Source organism: Trachypithecus francoisi, unplaced genomic scaffold, assembly GCF_009764315.1.
Source record: "Trachypithecus francoisi isolate TF-2019V2 unplaced genomic scaffold, Tfra_2.0 Lachesis_group3, whole genome shotgun sequence".
NCBI classification, from domain to species: Eukaryota; Metazoa; Chordata; class Mammalia; order Primates; family Cercopithecidae; genus Trachypithecus; species Trachypithecus francoisi.
The window spans coordinates 12,407,766-12,421,314 of record NW_022681468.1 but is presented as its reverse complement, the minus strand read 5'-3'; the positions used below and the strand labels follow the sequence as shown (position 1 = coordinate 12,421,314).

At 46.5% G+C, this 13,549-nt stretch overlaps 1 protein-coding gene across 1 annotated transcript; it reads right to left on the bottom strand.

The window, feature by feature from the left end:
• Positions 1–1,107: 1,107 nt before the first annotated feature.
• Positions 1,108–13,549, bottom strand: SERPINA11 (serpin family A member 11). The gene is given in 6 exon segments (XM_033191472.1): positions 1,108–1,453; positions 3,416–3,563; positions 7,152–7,425; positions 8,961–9,473; positions 9,476–9,605; positions 13,430–13,549. Coding segments are annotated over 5 exon segments (1,266 nt in total). The 5' UTR covers positions 9,603–9,605; positions 13,430–13,549; the 3' UTR covers positions 1,108–1,249.

Sequence of the window (13,549 nt, the reverse complement as noted above, 5' to 3'; positions counted from 1 at the left end):
AGCTACTCTCCACTGTCTACAAGACCACACTCACACTCACTCCACGGGGACCTAAAGCCTCCATCCTTTTATCTCTGAACACCTCTCTAACACTGCCTTCCACCATGACCTTACCTGAACTTTCCTTGGCTGCAAAGCTGGTTTTCTCTCATTTTATTGGAACATACCTTTTCCTCTGTTTACCCATTGCTTTTGCCGATCACATCTCTCCTCTGCCCTCTCCCAGACTGTCCTACCCTTTTCTCTTTATTTAAAGCTTACCTGGTCTTCAGGACCTGAGCCTCACCTCCTTGGAGTAGGGTCAGGAGTTTCCACCACTGTAACACTTTTTTGGGATGGCTCCTTTCTAGACACTCACCATCTATATCCTACCCTCCGGTGTGTCTGGGCATGGAGTTCATTGTAGTGATGGGTATTATCATCCAAGTGGTACACACAAGCAGCTGGGCATATCTTTCTGCTTCCCCACTAGTTTCAAATGAATGTCTCTTGGAGGGGCACACATGGGGGAGTAGGACTTTGGATCTCTAATGGAGGCTCCATCGCAACTGAATATGGCCCCCAATTCAACCCGCTGACCCTGCCCGACGTCCGTCATCCCTCCTGGCCATGTTTGCCTTCCTGCTTTCTTTGGTCTTTGTGTTGCCCTGGGCTCTGATGCTCTGTTCTTTCTGCTTGAACTCGACCTCCCTCCAGGTTGACCCATGATTACGCCGGCCCATCTGCACACCTGGTTTTCTACATGGGGTGTAGTTTGGAGCCCTGACACAGGTCCAACCTCCTCTTGAGGGGATCTAGCCCCTGATGTCTGGGCAATGACATTTTAGGACAACCTCTCTTGTCTGTACAGCACATATTGGCCATCATGAAGGGAGAAACTTGCTTACTCCTGCTGATTCCCTCTGTGTTTTTCACTATGACCCTCACCCAAAGGACACTCAGCAAGTATCTACAATGGCGGCAGCAGCGGTGGACATCTCCTGGGAGGCCGTAACACGAGGGTTGTTCTCATTTTCAACTTTCTAAGCACAGTTAACACCAGATTTGAGACAATTGTGAGTGAGTGGCTAGAAGCTGGCCCTCCCTTGTAAGCATCGCTCTTTAGTGTTCACAGAACGCATGGTCAACTTTATTAGAATCTTGGCACACTGATGAATTGGTCCACATAGCAGCCCCAGGATGCAGGCTGGTGCTGGCCTATCTGTTTGGTCTAGGCCAAGGTAAGATAACCCCTGGCCTGTCACCATGGTTACCCTGCAACTGGGTTGACAACTTTTCCCAGGAAGAGTAAGCTCTGGGTGGTCACCTCCCAAAGGAGCAAGAGGAAAGGCCTGTTGAAGTGGGCATGTGGGCCTGACATGGTGTTCAGAGATGGGGGCTGGGAGAGGAGGCCTGAAGCAGCCCCAGCCTCGGTCCCCTTCTCACTCATGTCCACCATCGCCTTATGTGACACCTAGAGGACAAGAGGGGATGAAGACAGCATCAGTTTGGGCGCCTTCAAGGAGAAGACACTGCGCATCCCAAGGGTTTACACCGACATCACCCATCACTCCTTAATGGGGAGACAAAAGGGCCTGAACTAGAGTGCTGCTAAGCAGGTACCAGGTTGCAAAACCCAAAAACAACTTTTAGGAGCATCTCTCCAGCCTCTGGGTATACCTGTGGCACAGGCCTTGTTGTCATTTTCTGCTACAAGCTCCACATAATTTCTCTAAGTCTCGGTTTCTCATCTATAAAATAGCTCAATCAGCCTAAATCAATGATGTTCAGAAAGTGCTCAGCATGTCTGATGTGCCAAGCCTTCTGCCAGCCTCTGTGCCAGAAACTTCCCTTTTTTTAGCCTCATTTTCACACTACTTCCTAGGAAGAAAGGATTTTGAGGCTTTGAAGAAAGTGGATAAAACATTGGCCTTGATGATCCCTTTCAATTAACTAAAAAGCTATATTAAAAGATAGATCTAGCATTTAAGGTCAGTGTGACAAAAAATCTTTTTTTTTTTCTTTAAAAAGCTAGGCTGGATGCGGTGGCTCACGCCTGTAATCCCAGCACTTTGGGAGGCCAAAGTGGGTGGATCACCTGAGGTCAGGAGTTCGAGACAAGCCTGGCCAATATGGTGAAACCCCATCTCTACTAAAAATGCAAAAAACTAGCCAGGCATGGTTGTGGGCTGTAATCCCAGCTACTTGGGAGGCTGAGGCAGGAGAATCGCTTGAACCCGGGGGATGGAGGTTGCAGTGAGCTGAGATTGCACCATTGCACTCCAGCCTGGGCGACAAGAGTGAAACTCTTCCTCAGAAAAAGAAAAAAAAAAAAGCTAAACTACTTCTTTTCCGTTTTTGTTAACTCTCCAACGTACACACATACACATGCACACACATGCAAATATGTACGCACACATGTGGACGCATGCACACGCATGCACACACACGTGTATGTGCACACAAGACTATGTCTCTATTGCCTTGGGTGCACATTCACCCCCTCAGCTGATCCTTCCCAAATAAAAGACAGAATAATTTCCTTATGAAGTTTCTAATGAAGACTCAAATGGTAATGGACAAGTCTATCCTAAAACGAAGTGGACAGCTGAAGCTCAGGGAAAGGCCTTTGTGTCTTCTCTTCCATGATGAATGCATTGTTATTTCCAAATATGAACTCTCTCTTCCCATTAGAGGGTTATCGGTCCTTGACAGTTCCACAAGACTAGCAGTGCCACCTACAGGGGGAGACGATCGGGACTGTGGGACTTGCTTCAGCTGATGGCACGTGAGTGGCCATGGCACAGGCTGTGTGGGGGACAAGTGTTTAGAGCCATGTGCACATCTTCTTTCGCTTTCCTCCCCTGGTATGAAAATGGTTTGCCCCCAAACAGGGGCTTCTTTAACCTACATCCTGGAAGGGAGATGCGTGCAGCAGCCCTGTGGCTGATGGTAGGGACCTGCTTCTGACAGGTAATATGACCAGGAAATAAGCATTTGTTGCAGTAAGGCACTGAGATTCTGGGATTGTTTTGTTGCTGCAGCAAAGCTGACTGATGCATCTCTAGCTCATACCTCACTACCCTCTAGAGCTACAACAAAGGCAGGTAGAGTTTCACTGCTGACCTGGAAGGAGGTATCAGGAATCAAAATAAAGCTATCCAACACCTGGGGAAATTCTGGCCGCATGGTTGACCCCAAATGACCATCAATTCTATTTAGAACCCTGTATTCCTGTCCTGAAGAATAGAAGGAACCTAAGGAAGGGGAGATAGAGAAGGAGGAGCCCATGAAAAGAAGCCTTAAAGACTGTGGTATTAAATAGTTTGCATAGGACAAAAAACAGAGAACTTGACTTTTAAATGTTCCACATGCCAAAGGAGAAACCTCCTCCCTGCCCCCACCTGCCCACACACATCCATATTCACCACTTTACCCTGGAGATGGTTTTGTTGAGCTGCCCAGTGACTCCTGAGAAGTCAGCTTCTAAGTTGAGTATGTCGGTGAGACCAATTTGGGGAAGTATGTTTTCCAGGTTATATGTTCCAGAAATTGAAAACCTTGGCAAGTGCAAATCCAACAGACTGGAGAGAGAAACACACAGAGAAATGGTGCTGTCTTGTTATATGTGCCACTCTTGCTCTGTATGTTGGCAGCCTGAGCTGTGGGGGAGAGAGGCATTTCCCAGCATGAGAGGCAGCCAGTCTTCCCATGACACTGTTCACTACGGTGGACCATTCCACTACCCATACCAACAGCTCCCTTCTCTTTGTTCCTCCTGGAATATCTTGTGGTTGGATCTGAGAACACTCCAGGCACAGCTACATGTCTCATCTTCATCACATTTATAGAGGGCTTTCTAGGTGTCAGATATTGGCTATGATTTTTCAAGTCTGAACTGATGGAATCCACATCATGACCACACGAGGTTAATACCGTCAACATCTTCCCACTTCCATATCTGATACATCAGCAAGTTCTGTTGGCTAAGCTTCTGAACTAGGTCCTAAATCCACCTCCTGGCATCCCCTAATACAAGCAGCCATCGTCTCTCACCCGTCTCCACTTCAGGTTCCTCATGTTTGTTAAATGACACAGTGATGCCCCCTCCTTGGGGCTGTTGCGAGGATCTGATGGGAGATCATGTGTGTTGGGCATACGGCACAAATGAACTCTCGCTCCTGTGTTTGGGGCATCTTTACCATCTGATTGCGACATTTCCCTGGGTTAAGTTCAGAAATTTCTTTGGATCCACAGCAAATCTGCCCTTTCTGTCTGATGCTATCGTTCTTTTTAATTATGATTTGACAGCTACCCAGGCACCTGAAAGCATGACTAGTTCATGATCCACTTGAATACTTCTGCCTCAGAAAATTGAATTCAGGTTAGAGAATCATGGCTGGTTTGACTCCTGGGCAATATGAGGGTCTGGATGCCTAGTTGAAGTAGGAGGACATCTAGGGCTACTTGACAAGTTTCCCATAGGCAGCACGTGGGTGGGAAGCAAGCTCCAGGCCAGTGGGCTGGGGGGTGGAGTAGAGTCTAGTGGGGCAAGGGTCTGACAGAGAGCCCAAAACACAGTGCGTGTTCAACAACTGTGAATGAATGCATACACGAATGGTGTGCCAGGAAGTGTAGTTCCCCTTGGCAAGCTAACCTGCCTCACGTCTGAATGGAGTGAAACATGGCAGAGTCTAAAATTCTTATATGTAAAAGCCCATACAAATGGCTACTACGATATTGTAATTCTCTGGCACAAGGAATATCTGAGATTTAGAGGAGTAATTTGGGTCAGTTTTGCTTTTAGAATGTCAAAGTGGGAAGAAGTCAAACCAAACCCTCCCTGAGGGAAAATCTACTGGTCTAGAAGAGTCTATGGCACTTCCTTCTGTGATGGGGGCAAGGAGAAGTCTCACCCCAAAGGAGCCAGGGACTATGGGGCTGAAATTAGCAACTGACTAGAGCCGTGGAGCTTCATAGACAACAGGAATAATCCCTTAAATGCTGGCCTCTCCCCTTGGCCTGTGCCTCCTCTTTGGTGCTTTAATCTCTGCCCAAACACAGAACACCTTCTCTATCCTTGGTACCTCAGTGTGAATGGGGTGCTGAGAGAAGCCACCTTTGGATATGTGGGTTGGCTGGTGCCTACAAGGTTGTGATGGATTCAAGATCATCAAAAGGTGGCATCTATGTGCCCTCCCCTTGAATCTGGGTGGGCTCTGCACCACCCACCCATTGGCTCTGCCACCAATACAATGCGGCAGAAGTGCCACTATGCTGATTTTCGGGCCTAGGCCTTACCAGAGTGGTAGCTTTCATTTCCTGCCTTTGAAATATTCTGTCTTGAAGACCCTAGCTCCCATATACCAGTATTAGCTATGCTGAGTTACTGAACCTCAGCTAGCCTCATGGAGACACTACCTGCAGAGAGAGATGCCTCCCAGCCTTAGTCTCCTCCAGTCAGCCCAGCACAGGCACCAGACACATAAGTGAAGAGTTCAGTGGCTTCAGCTCCAGCTACCATCTACCTCAACACATGAAAACTGCTCAGCTGAGTCCAGTTAATCCATAGAACCAAGGAAGTGATTGTCTTAAGTCATTCACTTTTGGGGTGGCTTGTTATGCAGCAAGCAGTGAGTAGAACTCAGTATCAGATTTCATCTCAGAGTACCCCATAAAAGAAGATGCACCCCCAAGAAAGTACTAGCTGGTGAAAGGGATCTAGGGAAACTAGAAAAAGCTGAAGTTGTGATGAAACTACAAACCAAAAAGCGAGTGAGATGGGAAATAGTTTAGAGATCACATAAAACAGGAACTTTAATATTTACAATGTTCTTGATATTTAATTTTTAAAACATGTTTTAATTAAATTAGAAGCACCCTTTAACAATATAGTGATGTTAATAATTTTTTTTTTTTTTTTTTTTTGTTGAGACGGAGTCTCGCTCTGTCGCCCAGGCTGGAGTGGCCCGATCTCAGCTCACTGCAAGCTCCGCCTCCCGGGTTTACGCCATTCTCTCGCCTCAGCCTCCCGAGTAGCTGGGACTACAGGCGCCCGCCATCTCGCCCGGCTAATTTTTTGTATTTTTTTTTTAGTAGAGACGGGGTTTCACCGTGTTAGCCAGGATGGTCTCGATCTCCTGACCTCGTGATCCGCCCGTCTCGGCCTCCCAAAGTGCTGGGATTACAGGCTTGAGCCACCGCGCCCGGCCGATAATAATTTTTTATTAGAGATAGGATCTAGCTTTGTTGTGCAGACTGGAGTGCAGTGGCACAATCATAGCTCACTGTAACCTCGAATTCCTGGGCTCAGGTGATCCTTTTTCCTTGACCTCCTGGGTAGTTGGGATTATAGGCATGCACCAACATGCCCAGCTATATATATATATCAACATCTTCCCACTTCCATATCTGATACATCAGCAAGTTCTGTTGGCTAAGCTTCTGAACTAGGTCCTAACTCCACCTTCTGGCATCCCCTAATACAAGCAGCCATCATCTCTCACCCATCTCCGCTTCAGGTTCCTCATGTTTGTTAAATGGCATAGTGATGCCATTTATACATAAATATATAAATATAAATAAATATATATATATATATATATTTCTTTTTGTATCGTGGCAGAGTCTTGCTATGTTGCCCAAGCTAGTCTCAAACTCCTGGCCTCAAGTAATCCTCCCACCTTGGCCTCCCAAAGCACTGGGATTATAGGTCTGAGCTGCTGCACCCAGCCATGATTATTTTTCACTGTCTTTGATCTGATTTTTTGGCTGCACTTAACCACCTTCTGGTAGTGAATTGTTAAGGGGGGGTGCGGTGGTGAGAGGAAAGCAAGAGGAAAGGAGATGGGGACCAGACAGACACCAGGAAAGTATAACAACAGTCAATTCCTGGTAAACACTTCTCATGCTCCACATACCAATCTGAGTTCTATGTTCTCTATGGGTAGAAACTCAATGAATCCACTGAGCAACCCAATGAGGCAGGTATCATGTCCTTAGTTTTACACTAAAGGCCCAAAAAAGGTGAGAAAATTGTCAAGATCACACAGTTAGTAAAGGACAAGGTGGTGAGCCTAATCGAGACGTTGGGCTTTTGCAGCTGGAGTTGATCAAGACCTACTGGGGTTCTTGAGCAAGGTCAGCTAGCATCCTTCTGCTGTGACACTTACCTGGGCAGGAGCAATTGGCCCCATTTTCTCAGGGTCTCTGGCTGCAGAGAGGCCTCCACCTGCTTCATTTTTCCAGGGTCAGGGAGGACCAGAAGCGCCAGGGCATTTCCTCTGTATTCTATCTGGAGGACGGTGCAAGCCAACTCCTGGTCATAGAGGAATCTGTGCATTTCCTTTTGGTGCATCATGGGGACCCGGAGAGAGGTCCTGTCATCCACAAAGAAATTTTCCTGCTTCCGGGTCTGGTAGCGACTGAAAGGGTGCTTCCACTTGGCTTAGGACACAAAACCCGTAAGGCCATGAGAACGCTTTTCAAGAGAGCACCTCTGGGTATATACACACACAAAACCACACTTCCTCTTGGCTATGCAAGTATATGGCAAAAAAGTGGAATGGATACAGAGCCAGGAGACCAGAATTTAGGCCTGAGTCAGGCCTCTAGGACAAGTCACCAGTGCTTGAGCCTTAACAGCCTATGATTTTGTTCCATTTCAGAGGAACTTAGCTTCTAAGAAGCTGAAAGGTATTTTTCCATCTACGAAGCACCTTCCATGTGCTAGACATTATCTCTTTAAATTATCATAAAAATTAATAAGAAATAAATATTATTATTCCATATCAGGGATGATCAAACTGAGTCTTTGTGAATGTATTTAAACATACTGATTTGCAGAGCTGGGAGGACTGACTGTGCAGCTCAGGTTGCTTTTGCACACACTGAATTAATCCCTCTCAACCAAACTGCCTCTGGACAACAACCTTCTACAGAGATGCTCGAGAACTCCTTCCTTCACCCACCCACCCCAACTCCCTAATCTTCAAACTGAAAAAGGAAAAAGAATTCAATTAATAAAACGTCTTGCATTAGGCAAAAGCCCATTAAGATGTAGTTAGAAATGCAGAATTTTGGGGTCATGGTTACATTCACATGTGTAGTATATTCTCTCTTACTTCTTATAAATCTGTCCCCACAAACACCCCTTGCAAGCACTGGTCTTGATAACAGGAGAACTGGATCATCCTGTCCTACATACCCACATCCAATCAATGACCAAGTATTGCTGATTCAGCCTCCAAAACCACAACATTATTCAAACCCACCATTCTACTTACTTTGGACCACTTTGAAAACCTCCCAACTTGTCTCTCCTTTCTCACCCTTTCTCCCTTCCAAACCACCTTCCAAATTGTAGCCAGTCTGGTCTTCCTAAAAATATGTAATCCTATCACTTCACACTGAAAACTCTTTGACAATTCTAAGGTTCCCTGAATAAAGTTGGGAACCCTCAACGTGGCTCTGTTTCCCTCTACATTGCAACTCTTGGCTTCTTGCTATTATTCTGCTGTTGTGTTTGATGTTCTATCCCAATTAAATTTTGTTTCAGTTCTTTGAAAATGCAATGATATCTCTTTTCCCTGGACCTTTAGATATGCTGGGTTTTTGCAACCTGAACCCTCTTTGCCCCACCTCTCCCAAGCTTTTTCACCTGAGTGGATAAAACTCACTGTCATGTCTTAGCTTGGGTGGCTGTTTTTCCAGGAAGCTTCTCAAGTCTGGATGGGTGTCTCTTTTGGAAACTCTGTGGGACCCAATGCCTACACAAGGAGAACATCACCATCCCACTGAGTTATTTTGCATCTGTACTTATTTCCAACCCACATGGACTGTGGCCAGGCAAGGGTGGGAAAGCTCTATCTTATTCATAGATTTCCCCAAGTGGTTAGCAAAGAACCTGTTAGCTGGCTCTCTGCTGTAAGAGCATTTACTTGCAGAGGCAGTGGCAATAACTCTGTCTGAGCAAGCCTCACCTTTGAAGAAGATGTAATTGGCAAGAACCATGAGCGTGTCCTGGCTGAACTCTGGGAGGCAGTCCACGACTTGCCCGTATGTTTGCCTTCTCACATAGTCATTAATCTGCCTCCCAGTTGTAACAGAATCTGTGAAGTTGGCAGAAAAGGCAAAAGCTCCATAAAGCTCCTTGATGCTGTCCAAATAGTGCTGCCGAGGCTTTAGTCGCTTGTCTAGGAACAGGGAGTTTCCTACTTTTAGTTCGAGTTTGGGGCTGGGCAGGGCAAGGGTGTGGAGGAGGCTCCGGAAACCCTGGTGGATGTTGGCTTCTGGGGTTTCTGTGAGGTTGAATCCTAGGCCCTCCAGGATCAGAGCTGAGGTGTCAGCTTGGGCCCCGAGAGAGAGCAGGGCCAGGGTGGTGGAGATGCTCACCGGCGAGAAGAAGATGTTTCCAGGGGCGTCTGCTGCCAGCTCTTTGTACAAACGCAAAGCAAATTTGGTAATGGTGGGTGTGATTCTGCGGTAGGCGGGGCTGGCTCTGAGAGCTGATGCCCAGGGGGTTGAGGCCCCTGCAGACTTTTATCTCCATGGGCAGGAAGGGATTGACAGTGGACAGAGGCCAGGATGCCTATTCCCAGTAGCCAAAGCCAAGCTGGCCCCATTCTCTGAAAACAAGAGGGTGAACATATCACTTTTCTCCATAAATAATGTCACAATTCTCTATTGCTCATATCACACATCCCACCTTCACAATGTGCCCACAGGGCTGCCATGAGGGGCACTAAAGAAGACAAGGCGGTGGACAATTAGGATTCTGGACACTTTCTTCTAAGGCTTCAGCGAAGGTAGCAACCCTTTATCTGCTTTACATATGGGTTTCTAAGATTTTGTTGAGTAAAAGTCTCTGGGCTATAAAACAACAATAACAACAACAACGGCAACTCCTGGCCAGGCATGGTGGCTCACACCTGTAATCTCAGCAGTTTGGGAGGCTGAGGTGGGAGGATCGCTTGAGCCCAGGAGTTTGAGACCAGGCAGGGCAACATATGGAGACTTCCCTCTACAAAAAGTTTTTAAAAATTAGCTGAGTGTGGTGGAATGTGCCTGCAGTCCCAGTTACTCTGGAAGCTGAGGTGGGAGAATCACTTGGGCCCAGAGGGTGGAGGCTGCAGTGAGCTGTGATTGCACCACTGCACTCCAGCCTGGATAACAGAGTGAGAATCTGTTTTAAAAACAACCACCACCACCACAGCAAAACAACTTCCATAGTCTAGCCTCCCTCCCTCTTTTCCTTCCTTCTTTCCTTCCTTCCTTCCTTCCTTCCTTCCTTCCTTCCTTCCTTCCTTCCTTCCTTCTGTCCTTCCTTCCTTCTTTCCTTCCTTCTGTCCTTCCTTCCTTCCTTCCTTCCTTCCTTCTTACCTTCTTTTTCCCTTCTTCTTTCAGTCATTCTTTCAATCATTCATTAACTTTCAAGCATCTACCTCGTCCAAGAAGTGCACTAGGTCCTCATTATTTAGTGGGGGAAAGAAGTAAACAAAATTTCAGATTTCCTAGAGTTTAGGGTTTAATTGACACTAGCTTAGGTGACACTCAATAGCTAAATAAGCAAATATATATGTGATGACAAATTGAGAAGAACATGCTTGGAGCAAATGTCCTGGCCACGCTGCCAGTGATGTTAGGCCTCCCTCACATCCAGCATGGCTATTGACTATGATCCTGCCAATTGGAAAGGAAAGGATGATGTGCAAAGCTTCGGTCAGGCCTCAAGAGAAAGAAGAGTGCCCTCCCCCTTTCCAGTCATTCATTAGCTGGAGTGGGGATGTGAGGATCGACCATCTGGACGTGTGGATGAGGACAGCCCAGGAGTGGGTAGCAAAGTAGTAGGATTGATGGAGCCTAGAGGAGTGACGAGAGACAGGAACTCTGTCTCCATGTCTCTGTCCAGCCTCTAATATCTGGGATGCCTCTTGTCACATGCAGAGGCTGAAACCTCTATTTTTTTTTATTGCTGCAGGGCTGTGGGGATGATATCTGTTATGGGCTGAATTGTATCTGCCCAAAATTCATATGCTGAAGTCTAGACACCTAGTATCTCCAGATATGATCTTGTTTGGAAATAGGATCATTGGAGATGTAATCGGTTAAGATGAGGTCATTAGAGCAGGCTCCTAATCCAATAGGACTGAGGTCCTTACAAGAAGGAGAAATTTGGACACAGACAGCACACAGGGAGAATGCCGTGTGAAGATGAAGGCAGAGATCAGGGTGATGCTTCTACAAGCCAAGGAACGTGAAAGATGGCCAGCAAACTAGGAGTGAGGCAAAGCTAGGAAAGGGGCCTGGAGCAGATTCTCCCTCACAGCCTCAGAAGGTACCAACCCTGCCAACCCCTTGATCTTGGACCTCCAGAACTGTGAGCCAAAAATATCTGTTGTTTAAGGTGCCTGGCATGTAGTATTTATTAAGATAGCCGTTGCAAACTAATGTGAAATCTCTTGTGCTTTAAGTTATAGAATGTGCCAGAAGAGCCTTTAGTCCAATTCCAGGGGATCAAAGTGGTACAGGAGCAGGAAGACCCCTTGTTTTAGGGCCGGCAGTGCAGCCTGAGATGGAGGGGAAACTGCAGTACAAACAGTGTTGTCTCTACTTACCCTGCCCAATGTTCCATGCTCTCCTTTCCCTTTCAGTCCCATCCCCCCACCCACCCTACACACATCCTCAGGTTCCTGCAGAAGACTCATGACCACATTGCTACTGGGACGCTCCCAAACCTTGATGTCCTCAGTAAGGAAGGCAGCCTTCTCTTCTCCCTTCAAATCCAACTCTTCCACTGCTCCATTCATTGCACAGCAGCTGTGCACTGCTGACCACCTCTATCACTCCTCATTAATTTGTCCTGATAACATTTGTGTCTTAACTGGCACTTTCATATTTTTTTTTCCCAAACCAATGACTTCTGGATCAATTGCAAATGCTGTGGCAGTGCACGAGAGGTTATATTTTTGCAAATGGTTTGTAGCCCCTGGTGCCCTGAATAGTCTGCCAAACCACAAAGGCCAGCTGTCAGGAGGGACAAATGTTGTCTCATTATCCGCTATGTTGAAATGCATTTGCTGGTCAAAGTCCTGTGGGCACATCCCCAAGTCTACGTCCTCCCTTTCTGCAGCACAGTGTGGGTTCACTTAATGACAGCTCCCATACACTTCAGATTTTCTTTTGATTGAAAATTTGGAAGATGCAAATCAATTTAAAAATTGTTGTACCCCTGGGTAAAATAAAGCGACTGTGATGAAACTATTTCTGGTTTATTATTTTTATCCCATTGAACTCAGCACCATTTTCTACCCCACTGTACCCCAAGGACCCCCTGACTTGCAAAGGACCTATTTCCCAAAGGGGATTGAATTGTAAATGAAGGGGCCTTGGAATCAAGACTGTGCAGTAACTCACTGCCTGATAGTGTGCAAAAGCAGCTCCCTGAAACTCAGTGTCTCCCTTTGCAAAATACAAATGGTATTGCCACCTCCTGGGTGTGGGGCCATTTCAGGATTATATGACAGTCAATGTACAAAGCTCTAGGCATGGCAAAAGTACTCAATAGCAGTTTTTTTCCCTTTCTATCAAGCCTGGGGGTAATGAGGCCCAGTTCATGTCTTAATTCCTCTTCCAAAAAGATACCAGAGGAAAATTAAGAACTATATTCAAAAAGTATAGTATTCTCACTTAGTAAAGGTTTATGAAGTGATAGAATATTATATGCATTGTAACACTGGCTCCTGACAAAGGCATGGGGAGGGGTGTGTGTAAAGAAGGTAGGGGTGACATTTTGGATCAGCTTAATGCCTGGTGGAGGAGTGCTGCTGGAGTTTAGTTGGGGAACAGCCGGGCTCCTGAAAGCTCTTGAAACACTCAGAAGAGTCACATTCAATGAAGAGTGGTCCTGCCCAGGTACTGGTAGTGCCCTTGTTGAGAAACACTTGTTCCGTCTTATTTAATTTAATCCTTATGAGAACCTCAAAGCACAGGGATTATCAGCTCTACTGTACACAGGGGGCAACAGATGCAGTGTTAGGACAAACCACCTGGTGAGAGCAGGAGCAAGGCGCAGACTCCAGACCAGAGCTCCTAAGCACCCTTTTCAGAGGACAGCTTCTAGTGAAATTGCTACAGCATCATTGTCATTGTGCTTTGGGTTGTATTGTTTCATTTTCTTGCCTAACTGCCAGGAATATTTGGGGTTCTCTCAAAATTCTTGAGGGCCAAGTTTTCCATAAAAGGCGATTGAAAACCTGAAGTCCCTCCTTTAAGACTCAGAGGGAGTACATGGTTGCATTTCTTCTTCAGGGACTTACTTCTCCTATCCTTACCTCCAAAGCCAGGAACACACACACACACACACACACACACACACACACACAGAGAGAGAAAAAGGGAGTGAGGCAGTTGCTGCCCCTGCCCTCATTTTGGGCACAGGCAAAGTACTCACAGAGCGAAGGCACTGAGTGGGGGCCCGGGTCTTCAGCACTGCATCACCTCTACCCACAGGAAAATGGTGTTTGAAGATCGCAGCGACCTGGTCAATATTTGTCAGGTCATTTCTGGGAAG